The sequence below is a fragment of the Zonotrichia albicollis genome, chromosome 10 (assembly GCF_047830755.1).
Source record: "Zonotrichia albicollis isolate bZonAlb1 chromosome 10, bZonAlb1.hap1, whole genome shotgun sequence".
NCBI classification, from domain to species: domain Eukaryota; kingdom Metazoa; phylum Chordata; class Aves; order Passeriformes; family Passerellidae; genus Zonotrichia; species Zonotrichia albicollis.
Genome location: NC_133828.1, coordinates 9698475 through 9719668, shown reverse-complemented (window position 1 = coordinate 9719668; position 21194 = coordinate 9698475). Strand labels below are relative to the sequence as shown.

General features: G+C 60.0%; 2 protein-coding genes across 4 annotated transcripts in view; one reads left to right on the top strand and one right to left on the bottom strand.

Moving 5' to 3' along the window:
* Positions 1–770: 770 nt before the first annotated feature.
* On the top strand, positions 771–6316 carry SLC19A1 (solute carrier family 19 member 1). Its single transcript, XM_005496026.4, has 6 exons — positions 771–930; positions 3162–3460; positions 4151–4901; positions 5171–5363; positions 5447–5588; positions 5688–6316. Exons 2-6 carry the CDS (start codon positions 3248–3250, stop codon positions 5874–5876), a joined length of 1488 nt encoding a protein of 495 aa, XP_005496083.2. The 5' UTR covers positions 771–930; positions 3162–3247; the 3' UTR covers positions 5877–6316.
* Positions 6317–6353: 37 nt separating this feature from the next.
* Positions 6354–21194, bottom strand: part of COL18A1 (collagen type XVIII alpha 1 chain) — a 36148-nt gene continuing 21307 nt past the window's right edge. For all 3 annotated transcript variants that reach the window (XM_074547963.1, XM_026798487.2, XM_074547962.1), the window contains 41 exons: positions 19413–19957; positions 16721–16801; positions 16569–16628; positions 16249–16387; positions 16044–16147; positions 15930–15956; positions 15663–15833; positions 15549–15575; positions 15395–15457; positions 15230–15316; positions 15037–15090; positions 14803–14952; positions 14630–14683; positions 14434–14478; positions 13386–13526; positions 13127–13189; positions 12988–13014; positions 12850–12894; positions 12666–12728; positions 12279–12314; positions 12119–12208; positions 11950–11979; positions 11814–11840; positions 11591–11653; positions 11373–11447; positions 11245–11280; positions 11073–11126; positions 10788–10853; positions 10529–10600; positions 10302–10335; positions 10108–10170; positions 9975–10018; positions 9758–9880; positions 9517–9661; positions 9291–9364; positions 9083–9211; positions 8884–8919; positions 8293–8553; positions 8004–8201; positions 7606–7721; positions 6354–7523 (listed from right to left, as the gene is read on the bottom strand). In XM_074547963.1, coding sequence (XP_074404064.1) covers positions 7310–7523; positions 7606–7721; positions 8004–8201; positions 8293–8553; positions 8884–8919; positions 9083–9211; positions 9291–9364; positions 9517–9661; positions 9758–9880; positions 9975–10018; positions 10108–10170; positions 10302–10335; positions 10529–10600; positions 10788–10853; positions 11073–11126; positions 11245–11280; positions 11373–11447; positions 11591–11653; positions 11814–11840; positions 11950–11979; positions 12119–12208; positions 12279–12314; positions 12666–12728; positions 12850–12894; positions 12988–13014; positions 13127–13189; positions 13386–13526; positions 14434–14478; positions 14630–14683; positions 14803–14952; positions 15037–15090; positions 15230–15316; positions 15395–15457; positions 15549–15575; positions 15663–15833; positions 15930–15956; positions 16044–16147; positions 16249–16387; positions 16569–16628; positions 16721–16801; positions 19413–19957 — 3932 coding nt within the window. In that variant the 3' untranslated portion in view covers positions 6354–7309. The remainder of the gene's footprint in view (positions 7524–7605; positions 7722–8003; positions 8202–8292; positions 8554–8883; positions 8920–9082; positions 9212–9290; positions 9365–9516; positions 9662–9757; positions 9881–9974; positions 10019–10107; positions 10171–10301; positions 10336–10528; positions 10601–10787; positions 10854–11072; positions 11127–11244; positions 11281–11372; positions 11448–11590; positions 11654–11813; positions 11841–11949; positions 11980–12118; positions 12209–12278; positions 12315–12665; positions 12729–12849; positions 12895–12987; positions 13015–13126; positions 13190–13385; positions 13527–14433; positions 14479–14629; positions 14684–14802; positions 14953–15036; positions 15091–15229; positions 15317–15394; positions 15458–15548; positions 15576–15662; positions 15834–15929; positions 15957–16043; positions 16148–16248; positions 16388–16568; positions 16629–16720; positions 16802–19412; positions 19958–21194) is intronic.

The following is a 21194-nucleotide window of genomic DNA, read 5'->3' as shown; positions in this document are numbered from 1 at the left end:
GCTGCCGCACTTCCAGGCGGGAAGACATAAATATTTCAGCGGAATAGCCGAGCCCTGTCAGTTTGCATTTGCTTCTGGCAGGGTGAGCGCTGGGAAAGGGGGAGGAAAGGCGGGGAGAGAAGATGCCCTCGGAAGATGCACTCTGAAGATGCATCATCTCCCGTGAGATGGGGCACTAGCTCCGAGGGCCGATTCTCGGGGGGCTCCACCTCCTCTCGGGATGCTCTTCCCTCCGGAAGAAGTGCACGGCCATGCTTCAGCCTCTCCAAGTCCTGAAGGTCGGACTCACCCCATAAGCAACTCTCGGGGGTCGCTGCCAGGCTGGGTGAGGGGATGTGAAGTTTCGGAAGCTCTGCTTGGAGCACAGCGGGGAACTGTTCGGGACCCTCTGGGATACGGCACAACTGCGTAGACTGGAACAAATCCACCCCCAGGAAACAAACGGGGTGCAGAAATAAATCCAAGTAGCCATGGGTATCATAAATGAGCGGAGGCAGCCAAGGCGGGGGCAGCGTCCCCCACGGCCCGCAGCCCAGCGGCCACGGCAGATGGGCAAGGAGCGGAGCCTGGCTGAGGGCAGTGGAAAAGGGGCTCCTTCACGCCCTGCCGACGCTTTCGGAGGGGGATTTGTCCCTGTACGGGACTCAGGGGCCGGCACAGCTCTGTTCCGGCGTGGCCGGGCTTTTCCTGTTCCTCCTCCTCCCCTTCCTCCCGACCCGCTGCACTGTGGGTTTTGGAGTCCCCACGCCGCCCCGCACGTGGATAGAGACTACATTTCCCGAGGTACTCCTACATTCTCCTCCTCCTCCTCTTCCTCCTCCTCCTCCTGCTGCTGCTGTCGCTGTCCCGAGCTCGCCGCCGGCCGGGCTCGGGTGGCAGCGGGGAGCCGCGGATCCGCCTGGCCGCGGCCCGCAGTGCTCATGCCCGCAGGTACGGGGTGCGGGCTGCGGGGTGCGGGTGCCGTGCCCGGGGCGGTCCCTGGGATGCCGGCAGTGTTGTTTCCCCCGGGTGCTGGGCATGTGTGCCGGGTGCTGTGTTGTTTCCCCCCGCTCTGTTGGTTCCCCCGCCGTTGTTTCGGGGTGAGCAGGTGCCGCGTACCCCCAACACCCTCCCCTGCCAAGCGCACCCCGCACCACCCCGCAGCGCCCATCCCTTGGTGCTGGGCGGTGGGAGGCAGAGAGGTGCTCGTACGGTGGGCGAGGATGCATTCTCAGGAGCTTCCCAGCCCTTGTTTTAGGGAGGGTACCCCAGGGATTGGCGCGCCCCATTCGGCGCGGCAGCTCCGCGCACAGCACGTGGCGCCTTGGCAGTGTCCCTTGTGTGCCCCAGGGCTGTCCCCTCCGGACCGCGGTGGCTCTGCCACCCGTGTCGCCTCTGACCCCGGGATGGCAGCGGTGTGTGACGTGACAGTGATCCATGTCAAGGTCACACCCAGGTAACTCGGTGATAAACAGGTTCACACGGTGATAACGGACCGGCTCTGCTCCCTCTTCTCCTTTTTCCTCTTCCCTCCACTCCCTGGCTTGCGCCAGGTACTCATGCCCGCTCACTTCGAGCTAAGTAGCTCCATGGATGTTCTGGACAAGGGGGATTGGGTGCAGCTAGGTGGGTTCTGGTCTGGAGTCCCTTAGTGTGTGGGGACCCACATGCTGGAAGTTAGGAGCCAGTGCTCCTGGGAATGGAGCAGCTTCGTCCTGGATTTAGTGTGGATGGTGTTCTGTGGGCCAGGGATCCATGTATATATCCCTCCTGGATGGACAGGGCAGAAATGGGGAGCGAAGGGTGGCAAACATCCCGCAGGGGTTGTGGTGCACGTGGTGGCAAGCAGCTGCTGCAGGTGACATCTACAGCCCAGCCTGGGGACAAGAAAGTGATGGAGCAGAGTCCAGGCACTCACAGCTGGCAGTGGCCTCGGCACGGTGCTGGGCTGGGTGTTTGCCGGGGGTTAGCCCTTGCTCCTTGCTCCTTGCCCTTCCTGCCACCGCAGGGGCCGGTGCTCCAGCCGGTGCCGGACAGGCAGCGAGGGAGCAAGTGAGCGTCTCTTTGATCCCCAGGGATTGTTTAGGGGCTGCCCCAGCCGTGAGCTCTGGCACACACGTGTTTTGGTGATACTCAGGCACCAGTGCTGAAATCCCATGGGAATGCTGCTGGAGTGGTGTGTCCTCACTGGGGCAGATGGACACTTGGCGTCCTGTAGGTTTAGGTCACCACCAGCTTCCTCTGCCACCACCAGTGCTGGCTTATGTCCCTGTTTATCCTGTGTTATCTGGCAGCAGGGGGGGTATTATCCCCCAGTTTCACCATGCAGGATGCAGTGGGACACAGACTAGGACCATGAACTTACTTTTTAATGACTGTGATTAGTTGTTCTGTGGTTATCTGGGTAATCAGGTTTCTAAACCTTGCTCCTGTGGCGTGTGTTGGAATAGGAGGAATCATGTGGCATGATAAGTCACCTAGGTGACTTCTTGTGGGAGTGGGGAGTGCTGGGAGGACATCAGTCCAGGACTTCTCCTGTCCCTGCCCTCATCCCATGACTGCTAATCGGGTCTCCTGGCACTGCCAGCTTTCCTGCAGCCAGACCTCAGGATCTGAGCTTTTAATCCCTCTCTGGACCATGAATCTCATGGCATTTTGCATTTCCCCAGGCTGGGCACTGTGTCCCCCTGGCAAGAGCCAAGGGGCAGCCGCTTGCCTGCGGCTCAGCTGAAGTCCTGCCGGCCATCCCGCTACTGAGTAACACGGGTGGCCCCATGCCCGGTGTGCACATTAACTCATTTCCACAGCCAGCACATTCTTGTGCCATCCCCTCCAGAGCATTCCCAGTGCAGGGCGTCTGCATCCCTCTGCCTCTGCAGCTGAGAGGAAGTGTTGCTCCAAGAAGCAGCAAAACCCCACTAAGTCTTAAAGGGGAAGAAAAGGAGGTGATGGGAGCTGAGAATGCCCCACTGTGGATCCAGATGCTCCGTGCATCCAGGCTCCGGATGCACGTGATGTATGAATGCCGCCCGAAATGACCCCCCCCCCCGCTTCTGCACAGCAAGATGCACGGCTGCTTTTCTTCTTCCCAGAACATCTCCTGGGGAGAAGGTAGTGGTATTTATTTGCCTTGCGATTCTTGAGGAATTTTGAACCTGTGCCAAATGCTGCTTTTTCCACAGAAACTGCAGCGCCCTGGTTTTCCATGTGTCCGAGAGCGCCTGCGGACAGAGAGGGGCTGCGTGGTCCAGCAGAGCCTGTGTAGCTGATGGCTCCCAGGATAATGCTGCTGTCCTGCTGCAGAGCCATGCCCAAGAATGATGGCGCCAAAAAGCCGGCGCCGGAGAAGGTGCTGGACCGGCGCTGGAAGCTACAAGTCTGCTACCTCTGCTTCTATGGCTTCATGACACAGATCCGGCCCGGGGAGAGCTTCATCACCCCCTATCTGCTGGGGCCCGACCAGAACTTCACAAAGGCAGAGGTGAGCTGTGGGCATCTGGTCCCCCACCCTAGTGTCCCCCTTTATGGCCATGGTCACCAGCCTGGGGCTGTACAGAGCATCCCTCGGTGCTTCTGGGGTGCACAGGGGTGTCGTGTCCTGGGCATGGCAGCATGTGGTGACTCACGGTGGTGCTTTCTGGGCAGGGAAGGTGGGGTGTTGTGGGGCCTTGTCTCATTTGGCTGTGAGGTCACCCTATCCCCTGAGTCCTAGGCTCAACTTGCCCTGGCATAAAACTTCGTGCCCAGGCTGGCAACTGATTTTGGGGGCAGTGTGTGACCGCTGCCCACCGTAGCAGCCTGTTGGAGGGTGCTGGGCTGGGAGAAGTCATGCCCCATCCCACTGGGGAGACTTTTCCATGATGGCATAGTGCACTGCTAGGCCACTGGCAACGATGGGGTTAGACAAGGAGGGGCCACAATGTCTTCATCTCCCAACCAAGGGATGCTGGCCTCAATCCCAGCTGGCTGCTGCGCTGTGGGAACGCTGCATTCCCGGCACAGGAAGGGGCCAAGGCTCAGCCAGATCCCCAGCTGAGCATGCTGCTGGTCACAGTCCTCCCCGAGGAGGCGCTGCCATGGGGGTCAGCAGCCAGTGCCCATACCACCTGCAGGTTGGGGGGCATTGCCAGGGATGTGCCCAGCACTCAGCCCCTCCTTGCCCTCATGGCAGGTGACCAATGCGATCACACCGGTGCTGTCCTACTCCTACATGGCTGTGCTGGTGCCCATCTTCCTGCTGACAGACTACCTGCGCTACAAGCCCGTGCTGGTGCTGCAGAGCCTGAGCCACATCTCCATCTGGCTGCTGCTGGTGGTGCGGGGCACTTCTGTCCTGGCCATGCAGCTGATGGAGTTCTTCTACGGCATCACCATGGCTGCCCGCATTGCCTACTCTTCCTACATCTTCTCCCTGGTCGCCCCGTCCCGCTACCAGCGGATGGCCAGTTATTCCCGCTCCGCTGTGCTCCTGGGGGTTTTCACCAGCTCCGTGTTGGGCCAGCTCTGCGTCACCTTGGGTGGTGTCCCCTTCCTCACCCTTAACTACGTCTCCTTGGGCTTCGTCAGCTTCGGCCTCATCCTCACCCTCTTCCTCGAGCGGCCCCGGCGCAGCCTCTTCTTCAATCGTCCCGGGGGGGCTGGTGACGCCGCTGTGCCCACCGAGTTGGACAGGATGGCCGGGGGGGACAGCGGGAGGGGGACACGGGGCTGGCGGGACATGGTGCTCTGCCGGATGCTGCAGGAGTTGGGAGCGCTGGCCAGGCAGCCCCAGCTCCGCCTCTGGTCCCTGTGGTGGGTCTTCAACTCGGCTGGGTACTACCTGATGCTGTACTATGCTCACATCCTCTGGAACGAGATCTCTCCCCCCACGGACAACCGCCAGGTGTACAATGGAGGCGTGGATGCTGCCTCCACTCTGCTGGGTAACTCGCCTGGGATTGGGACACTGAGGGTGTGGGTGGACACAGACATCCTGCTGCCTCCTGTGGGAATGGCTGGGGACACCAGAGAGGCAGGGCGTCACTGCTGTCCTGCTGCACACCCCTTGGAAATGGTGGTCCTTACGGTATTTTTGGTGGTTTTTTGGTTTTTGGTGGCATTGGGGATGACATTATGGTTACTGGGCTGGGTCCCAGCCTAGGTAGGGCGGGGGATCCTTGAGCTGTTCACAGCATCCTTCATCCCTCCTCAGGAGCTGTCGCCTCCTTCGCTGCTGGCTACGTGAAGATCCGCTGGAAGCTGTGGTCAGAGCTGGTAATTGGAGTGGTTACGGCATTCCAGGCGGGATTGCTCCTGCTTATGAACTCCACCACCAACATCTGGCTGTGCTATGCTGCCTACGTCCTCTTCCGTGGCTCCCACCAGTTCCTGGTGCCCATTGCCATGTGCGTGGTGCTCCTGGGGACCCACTCCCACCCTGGCAGCCGGGTTGATGCCAGGGGTTCACCAGTGCTCCCATTTTTCCCAGTTTCCAGATTGCTACCTCCCTCTCCAAAGAGCTCTGTGCTCTGGTCTTCGGGGTCAACACCTTCTTTGCCACAGTGCTGAAGACCATCATCACCATCATCGTGGCTGACAAGAGGGGCTTGGGCTTATCCGTGCATCCCCAGGTAGGGGTGGGGTCGCACCTAGGATGGAGGTGGTCCCTGAATGGTGCGGGATGAAGGGAGGGCTCCAAGTGCTCTTCTCCCCTCTCTCCTCTTTTGCAGTTTTATGTGTATTTTGGCTACTTCACCCTGCTGGCCGTGGTCTACCTGCTGGCGGCCATCAGAGTGGGTGTCCAGCACAGCCACCGCAGGCAGCCAGTGGAGCTGGCCCTGGCCAAGGAGCCGTGCCAGCTCCCAGTGGAAATTCCAGCACAGGAGAAAAGCCCGGAGGCGGGCACCATACAAGCCTGAGCGCTGGTGCCACGACACTGTGGCCATCTCTTGGCTCCCCACGTGAGCATTGTCATCGCCACCGTGTGCTCGGCGTCCTGTCCCCCTGCTGGTCCTGGCTGCTGTTCTGTCAAGGATGTAATGGCTGGGACGTGTTTTCTGCTCTGTGAGGACAGGGCTGTGCCCCTTCCCTGTCCCCACACACAGAGTGGGGGCAAGATTCCCATGGTGCCACCGCCATGTGTCACAAATGGGGTGTGGATGGGGCCCCCATCCCGCTGCATCCCCATCATGGCACGGAGCCAGGCTACAAGAGAATGTTTCTTTATTCAGTGCCTTTAGAAAATGGTTTATAGGACACAACTGATGACAAAAAAAAAATATAAAGATCCACACACTTCTAATTGCATTAATTACACAAAATACAGTAGACTGTAAGAAATAGAAACTGTGTGAATCGCGCAACTTTTATGGTAATAATTTCCATAGAATAACAAAAAAGCTAGTTACAAATTTCTCTTTTTTCTTTTCTTTTTTTTTTGGTTTTTTTTTTAGCACCTCGAATTTGCCCCCAACAATTCCAACCAGCTTTGCTGCGCCTTTGCCATTTGAGCCCAGCAAAGGTTGCACGGGGAGGGGGAATTGGCAGTGCCTGCCCTTGGTAGCACACGTGCTCAACACGCACACACAGAGAAACACGTGCCAGGGGCACAGCTGGCCACACCTTGGGGACACCCTGTCACCCCAGTACCTGGGCTGGCTGGGGCTGTACCTGGGCTGTGGGGGCACAGCCTGGGTTCCCCAGGGTGCATGGATGGGATGGGGGAGACCAGACCCCCACCAGAGCTCTGCTGGCTGGGAGGTGGAGGTGAGAATGATGATGGGATGGTCCTTACCTGGGGAGGATGAGACCATCTGGGAGAGCCCCAGCATCACCACAGGACAATCCCTTGGGTGGGATGCTGGTGTCTTGGCTGGAGAAGACCCTATGGCCTCAGCAGCAGGGATTTGGTTCCAACCCCAAGCTCCTGGTGAGGACAGTGCGGGGCTGGGGGCTGGGGTGAGAGAGGCCCTACAGGCTTTTGCGGGGAACAGCCCACATGGCAGCATTGAAATCTCCCTGCCGAGCATCCTCCCACCCAGCCATCCCAGAAACAGCAACCGAGCAGGGAGGGGAACAAGCTGAAGTGGTTAAATATTAGGAGTTAGAAGAGGAGGAGGAGGAGGAAGGCCACCAGCCCATGGCTGCCCTGCCCCAGGTGGGACCTGAGCCCCTGCCAACCCAGGGCAGGGGCCATGACAATACTCTTTGGCTTCAGGTCTGCAGGAGAATGAAACCCTGCGGGGCAAGAGTGGGCGCGGGGAGGGGGCTGAGGGGCCCAGGGGTGCTGGGGTGCAGGCTTGCCCAATCCTCCCCAGGGACATGGGGGTACTCGGGGGTGCCAGGGCGGGTATCACTTTTTGGTGGCGGTCATGAAGCTGTTTTCGATGCAGAGGACAATGAAGGCTTGCTGGCAGCTGCTGGCCGTCTGCTCCAGCAGTTTTCCAGAGGCCAAGGAGGAAGCCTGGCCTGTGACTGCTCGCTCCTCTGTCCGCCATGTCTCGCAGTAGCTCTCGGGCAGGCGCCGACCCTTGGCATCTGAGCCGTGCCAGACACTCTTCTGCGGCCTGGAAGGGTGAAAGGTGGGGGGCTGCTGCTGCCTTGCTGTGCTCCAAACCCCAATTCCCCATCACTCAGTCCTGCACTCACCATCCCGCATCCTGCAGGACATCTCGGCCATCAAAGGAGAGGATGCGGGCGCCGGTTCTCAGTGGGGCCCTGCTGCCCGTGAAAAGGGCTTCCCAGTTATTGAAGAGCACTTCATCCTGGTGGGAAGGGTAGGAAAATGGAGGAGGAAGGGGTTTAGCACTGCCTGCACCCCAGGAGCAGCCCAGAAGCTCCAAGCCCCAGCAGTCTCTGGGAAGGAGGTGCTTCATAATGGATGGCAGCTTTGCTTTGCTCTGCATCCCAGACCTTGGTGGTGCTGGGTTAATAGCTGGACTTGCTGATCTTAAAGAGATCTTTCCCAACCATAATGACTCTGTGATCCTATTCTGTGATCCGATGAGAGCTCAGAGAGTGTTGAGAAGGGGATGGGACACGCATACCCGGAGGTTGACGATGGGGACGGCGGCGCGGTCGGCCCTGCGCACGATGCTGTAGAGATCCTGCAGGCGTGAGGACAGGAAGGCGCGGAAGGTGCCAGCCAGCCCAACCTGTCGGGCTTGCTGGAAGCACTGGAAATCGGCGCCCCGGATGCCACGCATGCCGCCACTCAGCGGGGTGTTCAGGGCCACCAGGTGAAGCTGCCAAGAGGGGACAACAGGGCTTGACCCCTTGAGGGACACAGCTTTGGCCACCAGCATCAGCTCCCTTCAGCGGGCATGTGGCACTCACGGCAGGCTGGAAGTCCTGGTGCACATGGGCGGCCACAGGGGCGGGCTCCGGCCGGCGGTGGATGTAGTACCCATTGATGAGCTCGTGCTGGTGGTGGAGCAGGGGCTGCTCGGGCAGGCGGTGCTGGTTGGCCACCACCTCGTCCCCACGCCAGGGACGGGCGGTGGCTGAGGGGACGTGGTTGCGGAGCGGGTGCAGGGGCCCGCGGGGCTGGGGGCCGGCGTAGTGGAGGGTGGGCGGCTTGTCGTACACCTCATTGTCCTGGGGAGGGGGACACAGTATGGAGGGGGTGTGGTGCCCCAGGTGGGGGTGGTGATGGAGATGGAGAATGTTGGGGATGGATGGAGATGGTTGTGGTTGGATGAAGATGGGCATGGAGATCGTCGGGGTTGGATGGATATGGCATTGGGAATGGAGATGGTTGGGAATGGGGATTGATATGGTTGGGGATGAGTGGAGAAGGAGATGAAGTTGATTGATGATGGATAGAGCTGGTTGTGGATGGGATGAGGATAGATGAGGATGGAGGATAGGGATGGGATTGGGAAGGAGGATAGGAATGAGGATGTGCATGGGAAATAGAGGACTCACCAGAGCCGAACTGGGGATCAGGTTGTGCTCCTCCAGCTGCAAGGGCATGGCACATCAGATCCCAGCTGCCCCCCTCTCCTCTTCCTCGCGCACGGGTGGGGGGCCCCCAGCATCACCAAGAGTCCCCACCGAGCCCCCGGGGTGGTGCTGGGTGTGCCCCCCTCCAGCCGGGCAGTGCAGCCCTCTGCCCCCCACTCACCAGCACCCTGCGGAAGCCCCCGCGGAGGCGCACGTAGAGCTCCTGCCGGTCCGTCAGGAAGATGAGGCCGCCCTCGGGCAGCTCGTGCGCGGCACTCAGCATTGCCTGGTACGTGGGCATGGCCTGGAGCTGTGGGCACAGCCCGGGGCAGGGCTCAGGGACCGGCTGCCTGCACCATGGGCAGCCCCTGCCTAGAGCCCTGACTCACCCCCAGGGATATCCCGCTAGTGCCTGGTGGTCCAGGGGGTCCTGGTGGTCCCGGGGGTCCAGGGATGCTGACAGCTGTGGGGGAAGGAGGGTGAGATGGAGAGAGGTGCAGCATGGGGAGGAATGCAGAGCTGCAAGGAGGGATGCATGGGATACAACTGGGAATGCTGGAGGGGCAGGGAGGGATGTGGGGGTGCAGGGTGGAATGCAGCAGAGCAGGTACTCGCCTTGTCTGTGGGGACCTGGGAAGGAGGGTGGCCCGGGTGGACCAGGGGGGCCAGGGGGGCCCTGCCGCCCCTCGTATCCGATACCAGGGGGACCCTGAGGTCCTGGAGGCCCCGGTGGCCCAACAATACTGTCCCCCTTGGGACCCTAGGCAGTGTGAGAGAGAATCTGTTGAAGCAAAGCCCCCAGGGATGCCACCTCCCACTGTGCCCCCCTTCACTCTCCACCCTATGAGGTACTCACTGGCAGCCCAGGGTATCCCTGGGGCCCTGGAGGCCCTGGAAGTCCAGAGACTCCAGGACTGTAGAGTGGGGTGCTGCCTGGCTCGCCCTTCTCACCCTTGGGACCTGCATCCCCCTTGTCACCCTGTGGGATGGCACAGTCTTAGGGTGAGCAGCTGGGATGCGCCAGGCACCCCAAGTGATGCTGGGTTCCAGCTGCCAGTGTGCAAAGGGCTTACCCGCAGGCTGGTACCAAAGTGACTCATGTCATAGGGGAATTGGCCTGTGGAGAGAGGGAGAGGAGGGGAGAGGAGCCAGGATGGGCATGAGCCCCCCACTGCCTGCCTCTGCCAGCAGGGACCAGTTACCTACCTGGCGGTCCTGGGGGTCCAGTGTCACCTTTCTCTCCCTTTTGTCCTGAGAACTGGTGGAAACCTGTGGGGAGCAGCAGAGATGCCATCTCAGAGTTGCAGCTATAAGGGATGGGAGGGGGTTCCTCCCCAGCCCTGCTTTGCCAAGGTTCCCCAAAATGCCCAGAGAGGGTGGGGAGAGGGACACCCACTTACCAGGGAATGCCGGGTGGGTGGAGTCACTGAAAGTCTGTGGAGATGCAAAGGAAGTGGCTGCAGAGACAGCAGCATCCTTGGGGACCCCCCCTAATGCTGGTGACAGTCCCACATGCCACCTCCAGCCAGGATGTCACCAGAGCATTCATAGTTTCCTCCAGGCAGGCAGGGGACACTGGGGGCCCAGTCACCAGCATGTCCATCACGGTGACCGTGGTGATACTCACATTGCCATTGTTGTAGACTATGCTGCCAGGTGGGCCAGGGGGCCCAGGGGGTCCTGGGGGGCCTGGGGGACCCTGTGGGGGTCGAGAAGATTTGTCAAAGTCCTGCAAAGCGGACAGTCCCCACCATGGAGGGGGACAAGCAGCCCCTGAGAAAAGGAGACATGCCCTTTGCCTGAGGGATTGGGGTCCCTGGGGAGACCCTCGGGGTGTGTGCCCCGGCCTGCAGGGCCAGCAGCTGGGGGCTCACAGCAGTGCTCACCCGCAAGCCCCGCACGTCTGCGGGGTCGCCCTTCTCGCCCTTCAGCCCGTTCATGCCAGGACGTCCCTGTGGATGAGCAGCGCAATGAGCCTTGTCCCCGCTCCCCTGCCAGCCCCTGGTGTCACATCTGGGGCTCCAGAGTCACCTCCACCCCCCCAGCACCGCCCCATCCCTCAGGGACACAGCGGGCCGCGGGGCTCAGTGCATGCAGACGCAGAGGGGGTCAGTGCATGCAGACGCAGAGGGGGACACGATGGACACAAACAAACCGGGAGCAGGTCTTACGGGTCTGCCCGGAAAGCCAATCTCTCCCTTGGTCCCTGCTCGTCCTGGGGGACCCTGGAAGGGAAAGAAGATGAGGGTGAGGGATGCTCAGTATGGAGGCATCCCCTCTGCGTAGGATCATCTCCATCCCTCCCCGTGGGACACAAGGAGGGGGATGGTGAGGGTGACTTACCAATGGTCCCATTGGGCCCTGCAGCCCTGGCTCCCCCTGGAAATAATGGAGAGGGACAGGGCATCACCACTGGGACCAGCTGGCACTGTCCCAGGGGGATGTGCCCCCCATTCCTGCCAGGAACCCACCTTTTCTCCTTTCACCTTGGCAGTGACCACGGTCCCGTCAGGGCTGATGATGACGCCGGGCTCCCCCTTCTCCCCCTGCAAGAGAAGAGGAGGTGGGAGGGGACACGCAGGGACCAGGCTTCCTCCCATGACAGAGCTGATGTCACCTGATGGCCAGGTAGGATGGGGGACCAGGAATGTGACCACTCAATGGGGTGCAGGTGGCCTGGAGCAATTACCTTCAGCCCTGGGGCACCCTGGGGACCAGGTGACCCCTGGTCTCCTTTCGGTCCCACCGGGCCCTGCAGAAAGGACACAGAGTCCATGTCATTCCCAGCTCAACAAAGGCAGGTTCCAAACTCCCCCTCCATCACCACCACTCTGCAGCAAAGCACAGCAGGACTGGCGACCACAGCTGCCACCAGGGCCACCCCGTGGTCCCCAGATGTGTCACCAACTCACCGGGAAGCCAGCGCGGCCTGGTCTGCCCTGCAGAGAGAAGCAGAGATGCTCCTAATAGCAAACCCCATCTTTCCAAAAACAGGCTGCCCTCCTGGCACTGCTGAGGGGTGGGCACAGGTGGCAGGAGGGCACCTACCTCTGGACCAGGAAAAGCCACCAAGGACTTCTGCAAAAAGAGACAAAATGAGGTTTTTTCCCCCCGATCTTGGCTCTGAGGGTCAGAGCTGCTAGCAAGGTCTCCCTCACGATGGCTGCTGGAATACCCCTTCCCCTGCCCTGTGCTGAAGCCAGGTGCCACCACTTACATCTTCACCAGAGACACCAATGACCTGTCCGGGGGGACCAGGTGGGCCAGGGGGGCCAGGCAGCCCCACTCCATCTTGGCCTCGCTCTCCCTGGAAAACACAAGCCATCAGCCCCGGGACACCTGTGGCTGGTCCCCGTCCCCAGCCTGGTGGCACCTACCTTCTCACCGGTACTGCCTTTGTCACCTTTGGGTCCCTGCAAAGAGGAGCAGGAGGGAGTGAGCGCCAAATGGAGAGGGACTCTGCCTCACCAGTGCAGACCCCCTTCCACCTCTGGCTCAAAAAATCCTTCAGGCAGCCTCACCTCTGCCTCCAGCTCCAGGCAATGGGTCAAGATGCAATGATTTTGGGTGGAGGTGGTGGCCAGTGTGGTGACAAGGTGGGGGGGACAGGATCCTAGGGGGTGTGGGCACCCCTGACATGCGGTGTGCCAGGTCCCACAGCAGGGAGGGGGAATTTGGGCTGCTGGGGATGGAGCAGCTGCCATCAAAGGTGCCCTGCCTGGAGTGGAGGGGATCTCCTGGAGCTGGGGGGCTGAAGCTCCTACCTGTGGTCCAGGGAAGCCCTCCAGGCCAGGGCGGCCATCCAAGCCAGGCATGCCAGCATCTCCCTGCAATGGCAGCAGGAAAGGGCAGGATGCAGCCCCAGCTCACAGAGCACAGGGGTCCTGCCTGCTGCCCTGCACACCCGGGTGCTGGCACAAAGCCATCCCAATCTCCCAGTGCTCCTACCTTTGGTCCTGGCAAGCCAGGCTGTCCGGGGCTGCCGACCTCTCCCTGCAAGGAAAGAGGTGTCAGAGGCATCCCTGCAGGCTGCCTGCAGGGACCCCACGTGGATGGAGCCAGGAGCATGTTGTAAGGGTTCCTCACCTTCAGCCCCGGCAGTCCTGGCACGCCCTGCAAGCAACAAGGGGACCATGAGCACTGGGTGATGGCAGGGGACATGATGGCCAGGAATTCCCCAGGGAGCCCAGGATGGAGAGGAGGGAAAGGGCAGGACCGGCCCTACCTGTGGTCCTTCAGGCCCAGGTGGTCCAGGGGTGAATGACAGCCCTGAGCCCTCCATGTCACCCTAAATGCAGGGAGAAGGGGCTAAGCTGTGTCTGTCTTCAGCCCCATCCCATCCCGGCCCGGCCCGTCCCGTTCCTTCCCATCCCATCCCGTCCCGTCCCGTCCCGTCCCATCCCATCCCATCCCATCCCATCCCATCCCATCCCATCCCATCCCATCCCATCCCATCCCATCCCATCTCTGCAGTGACCACTCACAAATCCAGCCTCGTAGCCCGGCCCCGGTGGTCCCGGGGGGCCGGGGGGCCCTGGCTGCCCTCGGGGTCCCACGGGCCCGGGAAGGCCAGCTAAGCCCATTTCTCCTGGGGGCCCTGCTGGTCCCGTTTCTCCTTTATTGCCCTGCAAAGGACATAAAGGAAGGTGGCAGTGGTCACTGCCTGGAGCCTGCAAGCAGGAGGCAGAGCATCCCCTCACAAATCTCCTCTGGGACAGGACATGGAGGATCTCCCCGATGTTCCCCTGTCTAGGGGCTTTGTGGGAGGAGGCATTGCCCACCTTGGGCAGCCTTCATCCCACCGGCTCCCCTTGCAATGTCCTCAGTGGCCACCAGAGGCTCGTCTAAAATCATAAAATGGGAATGTCTTTGCACGTGGGGCTGGCTCCACTGCTGCAGCAGAGCTCAGTGCCATGAAGGAATGCTCACAGGCATTCCAGGGATTGCAATGGCTCTGGAAGCAAAGGGCTTGGACCTTACACATGCTGCCACCCCATCTGCCCTCTGGGTGCTGCAGAAGTGCAGAAAGTTAGAATTAAGGTTAAGAAACCTTCATTTTTTTGAGGTTTTTGCCCGCAGTTCAGGCTGTAGTGGATGGTCATCACAAGGGGCAGCATCCCAACTCTAAGGGGCTCCCATCCCAGTAAGCCTTTGGGGATGCAGGGTGGAAAGGAGCTGGAGCAAGCAGACAGGAGAGAGCGATGCACAGAAGATGGGGTGTTTTCCAGTGGGGTGTGGGCGTCCCCCAGGCAAAGTCTCCTCTGTGTCTTGAAACACCCCTCCTTGGTTTTCCTGCCCGTTTCCTGATGTGGCAGTGCCTGGAGCAAAGCCAAGGCAGGTTGGCAGGAGCCCAGTGAGCATCCTTTGTGGGCTCAGCAGCTCCATGCACCTTTGAGGTACGGCCCTGACCTGGGAGGAGCACAAGTAGCAGCAACCCCCTCCCCATTCCTGTGCAAGACGGCTCCCCCAGGCAACATCCCTGCCTCCAGCCTGCAAGGGAGAATCCAAAAAACCCCACCCCAGGCACAGTACCTTGGGTCCTGGTAGGCCAGGGAGGCCAAGGTCACCCACGTCGCCCTGGGAAGGAGAAGAGGGTGTGGAGAAGCTGCCCAGCGCCAGGCAGGAGCAGAATGGTGCTCCCCAGCCCAGGAGCTGGCGCCTCCCAGAGATGTGGGACGGCTGTGACGCACTCCTGGGGCACACGGGACAGGGCCAACCAGCCACTCACCTGCTCTCCTTTGGGCCCCGGCTGCCCATCCTCCCCATCTCTTCCTGGAGGACCCTGTAAGATCCCAGGAGTTGGTTCCAGCACAGGAAAACCCCATGGGGCTGGTGGGCACCGAGCCCCCCACCGCCAGAGAGTGGCCCTGGCTGGGTGTCCCTGGCTACCCCCAGACCTACCGCTGGCCCCGGGGGCCCGGGGGTCCCGTCCCTGCCCGGCAGCCCCGGCGGTCCCGGCAGCTCCGTGCGGTTCGTCCCAAACCGTCCTGGCTCCCCTGGCAATCCAGGCACGCCAGGCGGCCCTGGGGGACCAGGTGGCCCTCGTGGACCCTAGAAGAGACATGGAGGGCCATGGCTGAGGGTGTCCCCTGCTCCCAGCTGGCAAGACACCAATCAGTACTCAGCCCCACTCACCCGCAGGCTCTCCAGGTCACCAGCGAAGCCAGAGCCTTCCATGTCGATGAAGGTCTGGGAGAGAAGCACAAGGGGGATGTCAGGGCACCCGGTGGCACTGGGGCTCGTCCAGGGGCTGGTGGGATCGCTCCGCACCTCTGTGGCTTGATGGACCCCCCATCCCTCAAATCCCTGTGTCCCAGGGAGCACCCACCAGCTTGTCATTTTTGGAGGAGGGTCCCGGTGGTCCCGGAGGGCCAGGTGGTCCAGGGGGTCCCCTCGGCCCCACGCCTGGGTCACCCTAGCACAGGGGAGAGAGTGCGGTTTGGGGGTGCAGCTGAGCTGGGACGAGAGGAAGGGGGGCAACACTGGCACTCACCTTGTCCCCCTTCAGGCCCGGCTCCCCCGGCATGCCAGGGAACCCCGGGGGCCCCATTTCACCCTACAAAGGGGAGCAGTGGGGGTCAGCAGGTGGCAAGGCAAGGGGGTGGCCGTGCCCCATCACCCTGCTGCACCCCCTCCACCCCACTTACGGGTTTGCCGTCCTCGCCAGGATCTCCCTAGGGATGGCAGACAGGGGACAGGTCAGTGTGCAGGTGGGTAGAGTAGGGGCATAGGCACACCCTGTGTGGGGGGAATTGACTCACAGGCTCGCCATCCCTGCCAGGGGCTCCGTCCTTCCCCGGTGCCCCCGGAGGGCCAGTGACCTGCTCCAGCACCGAGCCATCGGCATGCCGAGAGACGGTCCCGGGGAGTCCAGGGTCACCTGGTTCTCCTTTTTGGCCTTTAGAGCCAGGGTAGCCAAATCCAGCGCTGCCCTAGGGAGGGGAGGGAGATGGGAAAGGGTGGCAGGTCTCTGAGCTGGCAGCCTGGGTAGGGCATGGCTCTGTGCCAGCTCCCCCAGTGATGCTCACCTTGACACCCAGGTCTCCTTTCTCCCCCTGAAGATCAGAAATAGAGAGAAGTGTGTGTCAAACACAGACATGTCACTGGCACCCTCGAGCCCCCAGGGACCATCTCTCACCCACCTTTTGACCCTTGACACTGCCTGGCCCTACAATGCCACTGGTCCCTGAGTCCCCTTTCAAGCCACGTTCGCCCTTCTCTCCCTTTTCTCCTTTCCAACCGGCGCCTGTGGAAAAGGTAAAGGACCCAGTCGGGGCTGAGGATGGCCACACCACCACCCTGTCCCCACCTGTGCACCCTGGGGAAGGGGAAAGCCGCTGGAATTACCTCCCGTGGAGACCCGCAGCGTCTCCTCTGCTCTGGTCCTCTCGGCTTGCTGTGGGGCGCCCCCGGCACTCCTGGGGCCACTGCCCCCCGCCACGGGCGGGGAGGTCACGGGGACAGCGTCCAGCAGCCCTGGAACAGCCTGCACCAACAGCGAGGGGACACCATGACACCCTTCACCTCCCTGTGCCTTCCCATAAGGGACAGGAGCTGGGACATCATCAAACATGCCATGACCTCAGCCACACAAGGCACTTGGCTCTCTGCATCATGAGAATTTTGGGGTCCGGCCCTGAGTGCTACACCTGCGGGCAGCAACTCACCTCGACCTTGCCTGAGGGCTGCTGTCCGCCTTCCATCCCGCTGCCAAAATCCCCAGAGACCTGCATTTGCCCATGGAGAAGGGGTGAGAGCTGAGCTGGGAGCATGGTGGGGGCACCCCCGAGCCCTCCCCGCCCATGCTGCCAGTGCTCACCTCTGTGTCATCCTCCTCTTCCTCGCACTGGCGCTCGGCCGCCCGAGGGTCCCCCCGGAGCTTCAGATCTGCAATGACCCCCTGCAAGGAGACCATGCATGGGTGGGGGACACGGACGAGCCACCCGGCTGTGACGTGACCTGCTGTGCCACTCGGCCACCACATCCTCGGGCGTGAGACAAAGGATGGAGGAGATCTGCTGTCCGCACTGCGAGCAGCTGGAAAAGGTCACCACCTAGCTGGGGGCATTTGCTTGTGAGAGGAAATGTTATAATTTTTTAATTACATATAAACGATGTATTTATAATACATTTATTATATAACTAAATCTACTTGTAATTCATTAGTATTACGCCACAGTCAGCCTAGCTGAACTGCGACTGCCCTGATCCCTGTTTTCCTAAGTCCATTGCATTTCCTTGCCCGGATGTGGTGCCCTGTGCTTTCAGGCCAGCTCAAATATTATTTTAGTTGTCTTGCCCAAAGAAGAGACACCAAGGGGGAGGTATCTCCTCTCTCAGAGTTCACTTCCCAGCATGGTCCCCTGCTCCTCCCCACTGAGATCAGAGGGATAGGCAGCATCCCAGCTTGGCAGACTCCCATCCCAAGAGCATCCCTGTGTGCCACCCTGCAGCGAGGACCCAGGTTGGGCTCTGGGATGTGCTGGGAGCTGTGGGGTCCAGGCTGGTACCCGCACCACCTCTCCTGTTGAGTCCCGGATGCTACAGAGGTTTGGCTGGAGGCAGCATCCTTAGGAAGGGATCTGTGGTGGTTTCTTTTATAAACAAGTGGCCTGGATGCACACGGTGCTTGCAAAACACAAATAAATAGTAAGGAAGAGCAGATTATCCCAGGAAATACAACACGTGGGCTGCAGAACCTGCCAGCTGTCCTTGCGCAGGGCAGGGCACTCAGCTGTGGCCAGGGAGCCCTCAGCAGAGGAAAAACAAAGAGCACGGCCAAAAGATCCCTGTAAAAGCTCTGCTGGGTGTCTGGCCGGGTTCTGGCTGCTACCTCTGCTCAGCCCATGTGATGCCAGCTCTGGCACGTGGCTTGTCCAGCCATGCTGGTGCTGCTGAGCAGTGGCTGCAAGGTTGAAATCTGGGGCTTTCCAAAGGCATGGCAAAAAAGCCACTTCCAAGCTCTAAAGCGAGGCAGTCCCACAAGAGATGGCGATAGGGGAGCAGCCTCTTTGCTCTGATAAAGGGAGCAGCAGCACCAAAGATCTTATAGTAGATCCATAGAACCGTGGAATCGTTTAGGCTGTTAAAGCCCTCTAGAACCATTGAGTTCAACCATTAACCAGTGCTGCCAGGTCCTCCAGTAAACCGTGTCCCCAAGTGCCACTTCCAGCTGCAAACAAAGCCTCCTGCCAGGCCCTAGCTGAGACCCCATTTGCCTCCGTGAGAGCTGCTGTCCCAGGGGCTTCTGCGTCACCTGCAGGCTTTGCCCCTCCAGGTTTCCTGCCACAGCCACAAAGGCGACTCGGGAAGGAGCAGAGGTGCCAGGACACTCCTCCAGCTGCCTCCCAGCAAGTTCATCCTGAGGCCTGACCCAGGGCCAGGCTTCAATCCACTTGATGCCCCATTAGTTCCAGATAATGGGAGGCAGGGCTGGACAGTGATGGAAACACCACGAGGATGTCAGATGCCGCTCCCCTCTTGCCCAGCCAAGGTCTCCTTCCCTCCTCGGCCAGCTATTCCCCACGGGAAAACCGGGGGCAGGCAGTGGGATCAGGGGTTGGCAGGCCTGGGAGCATCACCTGCTAGAAGGGTCTGCTCTGCTCCAGGCTGCTGCCGTGCCTTCCATGTGGTGCCAAACCCCTCAGGCTGGAGAGAGGAGCTCCTCCACAGCCATGACCTGGCCCTCCCAGCACGTTCAAGAGCAAAGAAATTGCTCTTCAAGAGCAAAGAGTTGCTCTTCAAGGGAGCAATCGGAATCCCAGTGCAAACCAGTTTGTAGCCCATCAATGATTAACCCCTTCCTGGGAGAGCTTTCCCTGCCCAAAGCCATTCCAGGGGGAATGTGGCCGTACAGTCAGGATGATGTTTAAGCTCAGAAACGTGCTTTGCAGAACTCCACAGGAAAAACATTGCTCCCCTCAGCAGAGCCTCTGTTGCTGGGCAAATCCTACTCAGCCCAGGATAAACCTAAACATTCCTCTCCTCAAGTCCTGCAGGGAATTTCCATGTCAGCTGGGCATTTTCCCCACACTTTCCACAACCCTTATCTGGAACACGAGTCCTGCTCAAAGCACTGGCTGAGCTATCACATCCTTCCTCACCCTCCAAAGTCTTCCTGGAGATACCGCCCAACATCAGCCAGCAAAGATATGCTCCAGCCCAAGCATTTTTTCTATGTAAGGGAGACATTTTCTCAGACAAACCAGCTTCTCCACCAAAGGAGCTGGGTATTTTTAGGAATGGGAAGATCTGAAGAGGCTCCATGTGTTTGCTGGGAAAAGGCAATGGTGGGAGCTGCATGGCAACCCCATGTCCTCCTGCCAGCCCAGCTCAAGAGCTTTGCTTTGGTGAGCCCTAAGACAGTAAATCAGTGGCATCTCAAGCCACCTCCATGTCACGTGTTCCCTTTCCCAGGGACACACATGGAGCTGGTTGTCTTCTGGGTATGGGCAGTGTCACATCTCTCCAGGCTTTTGGGAGATACTCCCTGGGGTGACCCAAGCTCTTACCTGGTATTTATCTGGGTCAGCCCCTCCAGCCTGAGCAACAAAGAGCCCGGAGCCCTCTTCCAACTCCATCTCGTCTGGGGAGCGCTCAAAGCGGACACGCTCGTGCTCCTCACAGTCCAGGTAGAGGACAACCTCCTCCTCCTCCACGCTGATGGCGAAGCGCGTCCACTGGTTGAGCAGGGTGGGCACGGTGAAGGTGGCGGCCGGGTAGGAGCTGGGTGAGCCCGGCTCCGTGTAGTAGAAGATGATCTGCTGCTGGCCCGCGCGCAGCTCCGAGAGCTTGACACCCACGTAGATGATGCTCTGCGAGGAGTCCGTGACGGCAAAGAGCATGCCGGCCCGGGGCGTGGTGGGCTGGATGTGGAACAGCAGCGAGAAGTCTCGGTAGAAAGGGCTCGGCAGGTGGTACCGGGCCACCTGGCCCGTGTTGGCGTTGGGACCAAAGACGTAGCCGGGGTTGTTGTCGGGGCCATAAATTCTGTGGATCTCCTCCGTCGGTGGGTCCCCAATCAGCTCCAGCAGGCTGATCTCAGCACTCAGGCTCTCTGCAAGGAGGAAGGACAGGGGATGGTCTCAGGTCCAGCCAAGGATGGTCACTCAGCAAGGACACCCCGTGCCCATGCCACACTGTCCTTCAGTGGCTCCCTCCACTCACCAGCCCCAAGATTTGTGTGTTGGCCGAGACAGTGACCTTCAGCTGCTCCCACTACATCATTCAGGTACATCTCCCAAAATGCTCCCCATTCCCAGCTGCTGGCCCTCCAACCACAGCTGGGACATCACTGAATCATCGTATGACTTGGGTGGGAAGGGACCTTAAAGACCATCTCATTCCAATCTTCCTGCCATGAGCAAGGACACAATCCACTAGACCAGGTTGCTCAGATTCCCTGAGATGGGATAAAACCAAAGGGGTCTTACCCATGGTCGGGAGATGCTGCTGGAGCACCAGGATGCTGAACCACCATGGAGCCCTGGGGCAGTGTGTTGCATCCATACTTATTCCAGGACCACAGTGACCCCTCGCATCATCCCAGGACAAGATCCAGCAGTCACCCCAGCTGGGAATAAATCAGAGCCATCCCCTCGCAACACCCTGGGAACGCAGCTCAGGCCAGCTCAGCTTCCCAGATGCTCTCAGTTTGGAGGTCGCCTCCTTTCCCAACCCCTACTGAGAATTAGGGAATTGGGGAAGTTCTGCTGGAGAGAGTCTCTCCTGCCCAGCACAGCTGAACATCTGGCGAGGGTGAGCCAGCGCTGTGTCCGCCAGCTCCCGTTGTTCTGGCAGCCAGCACATCCTCATCGCCCACACACCGGGCGCTGGATTCCTCCTCTCCTATGTCAACTGCTTGGGGCCAGTGCCAGCTCCAAAGGAGAGGCTTTTTAACCTCTCCTTTCCTGGGAGGGAGGAAACCCAACTACCCTGGCTCCAAAACTGCTGAACAATCTGCACTGAGAATGGATGCTCAGCGCTGAGTTTTGGCCCCATCCCGAGCCAGGAGCAAGAGCTGACACAATTCAGTGTCCCCAGTTCCATCGCTGATTTTCACGTGAGCAATGGGGAGTGAGGGAAATCAGAGGTGTATCCAGAGGTAACCTGGGCTGAACCCAGGAGGATCAGCCAGGAACCTCCACCCAACTCTGGAGCCAGGCATTTTCCTCCAAAGCTCTTTAAAAAAAAGAAAAGGAAAAGGAAAGAAAAAGAAAAAGAAAAAAAGAAAAAGAAAAAGAAAAAGAAAAAGAAAAAGAAAAAGAAAAAGAAAAAGAAAAAGAAAAAGAAAA